The 11,010-nt window shown below is 49.6% G+C and overlaps 1 protein-coding gene across 1 annotated transcript; it reads left to right on the plus strand.

The window, feature by feature from the left end:
- Positions 1–5,204: 5,204 nt before the first annotated feature.
- Positions 5,205–10,738, plus strand: CCK (cholecystokinin). Its single transcript, XM_033132670.1, has 3 exons — positions 5,205–5,340; positions 6,367–6,582; positions 10,362–10,738. Exons 2-3 carry the CDS (start codon positions 6,369–6,371, stop codon positions 10,493–10,495), a joined length of 348 nt encoding a protein of 115 aa, XP_032988561.1. The 5' UTR covers positions 5,205–5,340; positions 6,367–6,368; the 3' UTR covers positions 10,496–10,738.
- The last annotated feature ends 272 nt before the right edge of the window (positions 10,739–11,010 follow it).

Here is an 11,010-nt window from a genome sequence, read left to right on the forward strand (position 1 = left end):
ATAGTTTCCAAATACAGGTATGTTATACCATCAGTCTGTTATGGATTGAATATTTGTGTCCTCCCAAAATTCATATGTTGAAGCCCTAATCCCCAAAGGAGGTATGACCTTTGGAAGGTAATTAGGTTTAGCTAAGAGCCGGAGGGTGGGGTCTTCATGATGGAATTAATGCCCTTAGAAGAAGAAAACCATAGAGCTTGCTTTCCCTCTCCACCATGTGAGGGACACAGGGAGACAGACATCTGTAATCCAGGAAGAGAACTCTCACCAGGCAGGACCTGCCTGTGCTGGTCCTGATTTTGGTCTTCTCAGCCCCAAACTGCGAAATAAATATCTGTTATTTAAGCCACCCAGTCTTTGGTATTTTGTTACTGTAGTCCAAGCAACTTTCCTTGGCTCCCCTGTAGCCATCCCCACCTCAGCCATCTGCTTCTATTTTCTGCCTGAGGACTTTCTCTGGAACTGTAAGAAGAGGTAGGGGCTTAATTGGAGGTGAAGAGGGAGCCGACACTCCTGTAGCAGCCCCCGGCCACCACGCATGGGAGTTGGTGGCTAAATACCCCAAGCTCTCCTCTCCACCTCAGGTGAGCTGGTTATGAGTCTGTTCCAAGAGGTGTCTCCTAGAAACCCCAGTGGGACTGAGTCCACAGTGGCAACCCACTCCCTAACACGAACTTCATTGTCTTTTCTCTCTTCCCTGCTCCCTCACTCCTGCTTCCTTGAGCTCACTCCCAAATAAACTTCCTGCACCTGGATGCTTGTCTGAGCCCTGCCTTTGTGAGCACTCAAAAGAAGATAAGAGAGTCTAAAGGAAGTCATTATCAGGAAAAGGAAACACTCTTCACAACGACCAGCAGCAACTCCCTTCTTTTCAGTCAGGTCATTCCATATAACGGCAGATGACATTGGCTATGGGGCCTTTGAAAAGTTCCAGGACAAATAATGGCATTTCTAATACATGTTCAAGAGAAAACACTCAAGACACAAAATAGAAGCCTTCAAACCAATCCATATCTAATCACAGCAAACAGTCTCCTGACCTCCTTTCAATGGGGATCACTTGTAACAAGTTTAAATTCTATAAATAATAAATTAGGAGGCTCTAGTGTGTCCCTGGAAATGCCACTGAGTTTTCTACGAATACGAATGGACATATGTCTTTGAGATCATTCCATGGCTTAAAAATATCCTACATTGAAACTATCACATCTGTTTCACTCTAATGGAACCTCACCTAAATTCTTTCCACCACCATCAGATGGCAATTTCTAGATCCCCAAACCAGTAAACAGTCACAAGTTTCCTCTCAGCACTCCTCACTCTCAAATGCCACCTCTGGATATGGTTGCCATGTTTTCAGTCCCCTGCATGAAGCAGGCACCTTCCATATCATGGGAACCCAGTGGGTGAGCCTCACTCAGTGATAAGGGGTTGGGGTGGGGAGAACAGAGGTAGCACTGCCCTTTTCTATTCCTTTCCTGAGACAAGAGGATGGGCTTAAGGTAAAATTAAATACCATCTCACAGTTGGTGAAATATAAAAACAACCTCCAAACCAGGAAAAAGCCCATTACAACTTCGCTTGTCTTGATTTATATTGAGAAGCAAACCCATTTCTCCTTAACATACATAGTGAGGTCTACGTGTCAACGTGCCTACCAGGGATTTCAAGCAGCGCTTCGCATGTGTTCTTGCAAATTCCATGCCCAGGCCTCCTCAGAGCCTCCTCCTGCTCCGTCTTCCTGCTCAGCATCGTACCAATTCATGACCTACTGCGTTTGCTATGTATTATTGTTTATTATCTGAGCCCCCCAACTAGCATGGACGCACTGTCAGCACAGGGATTTTTGTCTCTTTTGCTCCCTGTTCTATCTCAACAGTGCCTGATAAACAGTGGGTGTCTTTAGTAGGATTATCCTGCAATTAGACAAAGCTTTTAGGGGCAGGTGGTGTATTTGGTAGATGATCTGGATAACCGAAGTGAGGAATTAAGAAGAATACGGCAGGAAGGAGGAAAAACCAGCGAAAGGGATGGTATCAAAATCCCTGATGGAAGCAAATGACCTTTGAGAAGCTTCCAGAAGCTTCTGGAATAGTCCATGAAGAGGGTGGGAAACTGGGTTTCCTTTCCCCTCTTATGGAGGGTTGTCGTCTGGGGTGTTAAGACCCTTGGACTTCCAGGCTGAACCTCTGCTGGGGCTGAGCTTTGAGGCAACAAAGTGCAGAGGAGTGCTTGGGAAGACTGAGGTGGGAATGCTGTCTGAGTGCTTAAAACTGCCCAGCCCAACTTTAGCTAGAGCTAGAGGTGGGGCGTGTAGCTGTGGTGAAGGGCACAAAAAGCATCTGCTTCAGGTGGCATTAAGCAAATATTTTTTAGTGAATAAAAGGATCCTCCTTAATGCAGATATGCATTTGCATTGCAGGAAAATTGGGGGCCCCAGGCCCATCTGCTTTAGAACAAGTCAGAGATATTAGTACCCGCAAACCCATTAAGAAGGAAACTTGTTACTATGACCAAGTTCAGACCCCTTTTAACTTTTTAATTTTCCCAGAGGATTTTCTGTAACTCATCCCCACTCAGAATTCCCATTCCTGGAAGGAAATGGCTACAGCTCGACTGCAAATTAAAAGGGCCCATTGCATAAGCCCTTCTTCCAGGTTCTGATAATCCTTGTCACCTTTGGCTTTTCCTTGCAGCATTTTTACTCTGGCCTCTTGGCCACTCTTTCTCTGGTTCTTTGCCAGCTCCCTTTCCTCTCCTTACACCTTCTTGCTGTCACTCCACAGGGTCTGCCTAGAGGTGGCCACCCACTCTACCTGCCCTTTTGGATACTCCCTATGACTCCTAGGCTGGCAGCCACCATATCCACATGTCAAAAAACTCTGGTCCACACCTCCAGTGTCCCCTGTTTTGTTCCCAACATCCTGTCGGACCATCCATGTACGAACAATGAGCTCAGTCCTCTTATCAGACTCATTGCCAACACCTTCCCCTCCAGCCCCTACCACGCCCCAAACCTGCTTTTCCTTCTAAATTCCCTGTCATGGGTGATACTCTCTTGTCTTCCAACCGGGAACCTCAAGGTCAGCCTCAGCCACCTAGTGACATTGTCCCTACCTGTTTCTTGAACACCAACAGGTTAACAGTGGCTGTCCCCGGGTGATGGAATTTTTCTTCTTCTCTCTACTGTGATTTATCTTCTGAATGATCTCTGACGAACACATTATCTTCATAATGTTCAGTATGTTCCACCCTAATGAATAGGTTTTATAATGGTTTATTATCCTAAATATAAACCTATCTTGATTCCTCCTGTTCCTCTCCACCCCCACGCCCTCCCAACCAGTTCCTGACTTACAGTCTCTCACCCGTTGGAACACCTTTCACATCACAACCAGACTAGTCTTTCTACAACCCAAATCTCATTCCTTCGCTCCCCTCATAAAACACTTCTCTGGGATCACCTCCCACCACGTCCACCCCCATAGTTCCCAAATATATCAGAGTCACCTTGGGGGGGTTGTTTATTTGTTTATTCTGCTCCCCGTGATAGTGTTTGCCCTGTTCACACTGCACCCCCAGTGTCTGGCACAAAGCAAGTGTTGGGTAAACATTGGTTAAATGAGGGAGGGAAGGGAGTTAAGTAACTGGCTTGTGTTCGGAAAGGTCTATAGCAGTGGTTTTAAAGTGTGTCCAGGAGACCAGACGCAGCACCATCTGGGAACTTGCTAGAAAAGCAGACTCTTGGGTCCCACTTCAGACTTACTGAATCAGAAGCTTCCGTGCTGTTCCAAGCCCTTTAGATAATTCTTCTCTACAATAAGCTTATGTTTGTAGGCATGTCTTGGCCATGGTCACAGATAAAATTAGTTTCCCCAACCGGCTACCTTAGCAACCCCATGGGAAAATCACTGAAAAGCATTTAATCAGCTGCTCTGTGGCAAAAATGTTGCTCTAGGTTGCAGAAATGCAGCAGCCTTTCGGGTTTAGGGGGAAGGCAACCATAGTTGTCTCCCAATCAAGCTCCCCGCCCTCCCCCGACCCCACCAGGACCCCCATGCAAGCGTCTCCACTGTTCCTCCATCCCGGGACCCTACAGTTGAGTACAGATTCCGAAGCACTTCAAAGCTTTCTCTATGAGGAGCTGGGCCCGGGAATGGAAAGGGGGATGGGATGAGGGATGAATAGAACTAGCTCCAACGGCTTCAGGGCAGAGATGGGTGTAGATCCCCTCGGCGCACTGGCTCAGGGTCGCCCCTCTCCGGAGCCAGGGGGGCGCCACAGCGCAGAGAAAGGCGCACAGCAGCCTCGGGGCGTCCCTGCCGGCTCCGGTGGGGGAGTGACGAAGGGCAAGGTCCTGTCTCAAAGCCCAGCAGCCCGAGTGCTGGCGGGAATGGGCCGGGTAGGAGTTCTCGGGTACTCGGGAGAGGTGGGAAGGGCGGATGCAGATGCCCTCGGGGAACAGGGAGAGGGAGGCTCTTTGGGACACTCGCTGGCGCCACTTGGCGACGAGGAACCGCGGGCACCGCGGACGCCGCGGACGCCGCGGGCAGGAGGTAACTCGGCCCGGAAGGAAGCACAGCCCTTTTTCAAACTCTAAGCAAAAGCCGATGGTGTCACCCTCCTTTTACAGCTGCGTGAACAGAGTCCTAGGATGCCCACAGCCAGCTGTGGCCGCAGCCCTCTCACTAACCCGGGAACACTTGCCCTCGGAATCCTGGAGACCTTCGAGGGCTTTTCCTGGGGCCGAGAAGAAAGTGAAGACCCCGCCTCCCTCCCCCAAGGAGCCCACTCACCAGTCCAAAGACCAACAGCTGCCTGGGATGCTCAGAGAGGGGCCCGACATCCCCTCACTCTCAGAATTACACTTTGCAGACACCCAGCCCTGACTAGCACCCCCGAGCTTCCTTTCTGGCCCCTTGGGTCCCCAAAGCGAACCAAACGCGCGGGCAGCTACTCCACCCCGGAGATTCCTAGGTTTCCCACCCTGGAGAGCTCCGCGCTGGAATGGGCACGGGAGAGGGAGCAGGACAGAGCTGGGGGAGGGAGCAGCTGGGACAGAGAGGGGGCTGAACAGCGGACACCCGCCTGGGAGGGGCCATCCCAGCTGCTCCGATCCACGGCCCCTACCTCCCAGCACTTCGATCGGTTGTCGCCCCAGCGGCCCCCTCTGAGCACGTGTTGCTGCGTGTCTGCGTCAGCGCTGGGCAGATGGATGAGTGGCCGGCAGCGCCGGGCGGGGCTATTTAAGAGGCAGCCTCCTGCTCGCCGCCCTGAACTTGGCTCGTTTTCTCCGCTGCTCCGGCAGAACTGCGAAGCCCGCGGCGTCCTGCTCCGAAGGTAAGTTCCCTCGCTCTCTCGCGGGGAATCCGGGCGTCCTTGAAGAAAGCTGTCTTCAGTTTTGTGCCCCTTCCATTTTATTTTTCTGTGTTTCTGTGTCTTCTTTCCGACAACTCGAAAGACAGCTCCTGAAGTCAGCAACACCGGCGAGCGCTGGGTGGGTTGAGCAGCTTTGTTTTTATGCATGCGACGCTGGGACGTCTGTTTGCTGGGATGAGCGTACACACTGGTATTTGCTAGATGTTCCACAGAGGTGCCGTGTACTTGGCAAATAAACTACCAAGAGGTTTTAAGATTTAAGTTCATTTTCTAAACATCGCAGAACCATTCTTTGGGGGGGGGGCGGTATTTTATCTGCTCACGGATCTAAAATGCAGTGGAGCTTTGTCAACCACCGGGAACCGAGACCATATTTCTGATTTTTTTTTGCAACCCTACCTGTGCTTTGCGTAGTGGTTTCTTGCCAGTTCCCGTGCACAGCTTGAAGAAAATAAGTGTGGTTTTTATTTATTGTTCCCACATTTCTACTGTGCTTCTCCTTTTTTTCACCACTTACTTTCTTATTGAAAGCTTCTTAGCTCTCTGGGAAGGTGCTACTTTTCTTTAAGGGTCTCATTTCTCCCACGAAGTCTTCCTCTTCGGAGATTTCTACACTGTTTTTAATCTCTTGCTTTGCCAGTTAGCAGAAGAGAGATGCTCTATAAATATTTCCTTAAACTAAAGAAAAACAGAAGATATTCCTTTTGCTAAACAGGGTAGAAGACAGGGTCTCTGTCCGCCCCCAGCTACCGGGTGTGGTGCCCAAACAACAAGCGGGGTGCCCCCGGACGCGCGCGGGCTCCCTGTGCCCACTGGGCTCCCGTCTGCACTTGGCAAGCCCCGGTGCTTGCACTCGCCTGGCAGGTCTGGGGCGCCGTAGGTTTGGACTGAGCCCCCTTCTCGGTACGCCCGCTACCCCGATCCTACGTGAGAGCATGCGGATGGCCCACCTTTTGGTTCACAGTCACTCCCCTTTGCTCTCCGCAGCCATGAACAGCGGCGTGTGCCTGTGCATGCTGATGGCGGTACTGGCGGCGGGCGCCCTGGCGCAGCCGGTGCCTCCGGCGGACCTCGAGGGTCCTGGGGCGCAGCGGGAGGAGGAGGCGCCCCGGAGGCAGCTGAGGGCAGCGCAGAGGATGGACGGCGAGCCCCGAGCGTACCTGGGCGCACTGCTGACCAGATACATCCAGCATGCCCGGAAAGGTACCGATGCCACCTCCCCATCCCTCGCTTCTGCCCTTGCGCGGGGCTCCCAGTCCTGACCCTCTTCTCTAGCGTCTGGCTGATGGAGGTGGGTAAACCCTCGGGAGGAAACACAGGCGACACTTTAAGCTGAAAGGTTTTTCACTTTCTTTTCTCGAGTTATACTGCGCAGGATAGTGCCATTTCCTGGACATCTTTTGTAGCAAACTGAGAGCGAGTTTCCCTTACTAGTAAGGGAAGCCTTTTTCAAAAGCTTTCTTTAAACCAATTTTTGGCACGGTGATGCTCTTAAAGTTCAACACCACGTTATGAAGACATTACAAGATAATCCCTGGAAAATTACTGACTCAAAAAGGTTTCACAGGTCCACTAAATACTATTCCTCTGCTATAAATGCAAAGGAACCAGGAGCCACCCAGATACTGACACTTGGAAACCCTCTAGCAGGAAGTGACCAATGTTGAGAACGCTTGAGATCTGACTACAGCAGTTTAAAAAGAAGTGACAATATGCTGGTTTTCACCAAAGTGAGTAATAGGAAGAAAGAAACAAGTAGCAGTTTTGAGTTCTTGGCAGTGACCTAACATAATTACCCAACAAGAGACGAGTGTGTGTGATTTCACCGTTGGCGAGCTGTTCCCAATTGCAACAGGAGCTGAACAAGCCAATTTATTCAGCATCGTAGTCTTTCTCCAGGAATAAGGTGATCCAGCAGCTCACTAGCTTGAGTGGCCTGCAGACAGCCCTGTCTCTTCCTTGGGTCTCACTGTCTCATCTGTAAAGAGGGGAGGAGGCTAGAGTTTCACTCTGCCCTTGCCAGCTCTGTGTGTTTCAGAGGGAGGCTCATCCGTCTCTAGGGTCTTCAGGAGTCATGACTGGGACTGAGGTGGTTTTTTTCTATCAACTTTATCCAGTAACACTGATGGTGAACTCACTGTTCTGGGGGGCAGTGTGCTAAACTTCACCAACACGGCTGGACAATAAAACCACAGCAAACACTGCTGGGAGAGACGGGAGATGGGCCCCTTCCCCCATAATGCTCACTTACCCTACTGGTGTGCCTGGGCGTGGATTTTAACCTTAGCTCCTGGCTTGACTAGATGGGGAGAAAGTGGAGGCCTAGCCTCTCCAGAATCTCCTATGGTTTCATGTGAAGGTGAGACCAGGACCTTTTTGAGCAGGGAATTTCAGAAAGAAAGAACAGAAGCTGATTTGTTATCTTTCTTCTTCTCTTTGGGAAATTGTCCCAAGTATCTTCTGTTTTACTTTCTTGCTAATTAATTTGAAAAAGGTGGACATACCAATAACATGACAGAGAAAGTCTGAAAACTTTTGGGTTCCTACTGCTTGTCTCTCTGAAAGTAATTTAAATATCTGTCCTTGGATGTGAGATATTTCAGCAGGTCAGCCTGAAATATCCTAGGCTTTTCATTGAGCCATAATCTGGAACCCCTTCCCCACCTTCAGGATAGTTCCACGGGAAATAGTTCCGGGAAGGAGGTCAGTCATCAAACTATTTCCCCAGAGCTGACACTTGACAGTGGCTTTATACCACAGATCTTAACTGGAAGGTTCTTCCTAGCGCCTCTTCTCAGCCCCTTTCCCTTCGCCTCCAACCTGTGGTGCCAAACAAACCCAGGTGGAAGCAGTAGTCCCTTGAGGTTTAGGCTGCCAACAGCCAGGGTCAGGGCTAGCTAGAAAACAATCAGACTCTTCTATTTGACAAATAGAACTGGGGATAAAAAACACACACATAAATACTATACAGTTTCTTTGACTGTCTGACATACTTTGGGATCATCTCAGATGTTTACTCAGTTATAGTATATATTATGCTTAGAGAGTCTAAATGAGATAATGCACTCTTTGGAGGGTGCTCAACTTTGTCATTAGGAATTGTCTGTAGAGCTTGCAATGACCTGAGAAGAAGCAATTCCACTGGAGGGTGGGGAGATCTAGTGTACGCTTGCCCCCAGCAAAGCCCTGGTGGTACATCTACCCATATTGTCTCTCTTCATCCTCACGACAGCCCTGCACAGTAAGTCCTATTATTCTATTGTGTCAGTGTGGAAGCTGGGCTTCTAGAAGTGTGAGTAACTGACACGAGGTTGCACACGTAGGGCTCAGTCTATCCAAGTCCTGCCCTCCCCACAGGGTCCGGACGCCATTCAGCTTCCCAGCTCTACTGTCCATTCTGGGTGTTGAAGTGTAAAGGAACCAGACTCTTCAATTCAATTTTGTACATCAGTTGTAAGTCCTTGCTCTGTGTGGGGAAGTGAGTGAGCAAGGACCTCATGTGGAATGGGAAAGCTGAGTGTGTAACAAACACAACTTGCGTGGCTAAACACGGTGCCCCCACCAACAACGCAGGCTGCTTACTTGCATCCAAGCTACCACTGTGCTTCCGTTAGCTGGGACAGTGGGTTGCACTCGCCCTCGGAGTGGGAATTTATCATCAGCGGCAGGAGGATGGATCATATTTCCTTGCGACTGTGTACAGATAACAGAGTCGGCAAGTTTTGCTGAATGTGAAGACTAATATTTCACCTGAAAGGGGTTGAACAATTAAAGATCAGGAGCTGTTTTCCGTCTGCACAGGTTGGATATATCTGCAAAAGGGCTGGAATGTGCTGGGTTGACTCTTAGTTCCAAGGCTGAGAAGGCTTGGGGGAGGGGACATCGTTCTGTATTGTTGTTTCTGGCTTTTAATTTAGCTAGCTGCATTTGATTATGTAAGAGAGTAACGGCTCCTGCAGTGTCGCTTATCAATAAATAAGCCATAGTCTGACTCTGGGCAGCCTGTGGTCAAGAGTTGGCAAGGACAGCCTCATGCCAGCATCACGAACAGTGGGGACACAGTGGCCCCCAATACAATAGGAACCACGGAGTGGCCCTCCACCCCTCTATTCTTGAAGCCATCGAGGTCCCTGAGGGCCCTTTCTTGCCCTATAGTTTGCACAAGAAAAGGCATTCTACCGATTTCCTAGCCAGGAGATCACTGACTGATCTGTGGGCTAGGATGCCTCCCAAAACCCCCATCTTCTCATGTCGCTGCTTGGTCACTGTGAATTGTACACGAGACTCATCCTGTTCCTAAGGACTTCCCTCCATCCCAAAGGGCCCATTTCACATTCAGTTATTGCATTTGGGGCCAAATGGCTGAATTAAATTACCTCTTTATTACCTCTCTGCCCACCCTCCTTTGGATGGATCTCATAGTATGCTTTTTCTCAATATCAGTTTTAAAAAAGAAGGTAGAGTTCAAATTCATAGTTTTTAAACAGTATGTATCTAGCAGTAAGACTTGATTCCATTTTCGGAACCATTTCAACATCAAAATATTGTCATTGCATTACCTTAAGCAGAGTCAGGTATGCTCAGGGGTAGTAAGGGGTAAACTTTAGAAATGGCTAAATACTAGAGAAATCCTTGGTTGGCGTCTTCGGCAGCCCAGCTACATAAGGAGAAACACCCCTAGAAGGAGGAAAAACCCAGGCAGGTCCCAGCTGTGAAAGGGTGGAGTCAAAGAACCCACCTAATCCTCATAGATCTCGAACCACACCCACGACTAGCAAATGTTGCCCTCTCTCCAGCTACACAGACGTGGATCCTTCTCCTCTTGTAGGTCCAGCAATCTCACTCTCCTGAAAGCTCATTGACACCTTTGAGAAGGTACACGTTCCACATTATCTGGCTTTTCCCATTGTTCTCCTTTGCAAATTGAACTCGTGATGCTCCAGATATAACGGCCTTGTTTCCTTCCTCCCTGCCCCTTGCAGCTCCCTCTGGCCGACTGTCCATGGTTAAGAACCTGCACAACCTGGACCCCAGCCACAGGATAAGCGACCGGGACTACATGGGCTGGATGGACTTTGGCCGGCGCAGCACGGACGACTACGAATACCCCTCCTAAGGCCGCAACCCTCCTGACTCAGAGGAGGCCGAATAACAAAACAATCACATTCATAATTCGTTGTCTCTGAAGTCTGACATTTTAAGTGTCTATTTATTAAGTTCTCAATGTGAGAAATCTGTAAGATTTTTCTAGCGCAGCCACGAACCTCAGCAGAATTGCACAAATGGAAGACAAAATGTTTCCCTCATCCGTGACTCCTGGTCCCAAAGTGTTGCTATGCTATTAAAGTGATTTCATTCTATGTTCTCGTCCCATGTCTCTCAAGGGCAAAGGGCTCCATTCATCCTCAGAAAGTTCGAAGAAGGAATCTCTGTTGTAGATGGTTCCAGACAGGGCTTGAGAAATGAGAGGGTGGGTCGTAGAACTGACTTCCTGCTGTAGGCGAGGTGGCCAGTAGAAGGGCCTTCTGTGTCAGCTCCATGGCCCAGCCCTGGCCATCCTGGGCCCTGGGCCCCCACTGGGTGCCACTGCAAAAAGAGAACCTGCCTTGCTTTGTCTGGGTGAAACCCAGA

The sequence above is a fragment of the Rhinolophus ferrumequinum genome, chromosome 17 (genome assembly GCF_004115265.2).
Source record: "Rhinolophus ferrumequinum isolate MPI-CBG mRhiFer1 chromosome 17, mRhiFer1_v1.p, whole genome shotgun sequence".
NCBI classification, from domain to species: domain Eukaryota; kingdom Metazoa; phylum Chordata; class Mammalia; order Chiroptera; family Rhinolophidae; genus Rhinolophus; species Rhinolophus ferrumequinum.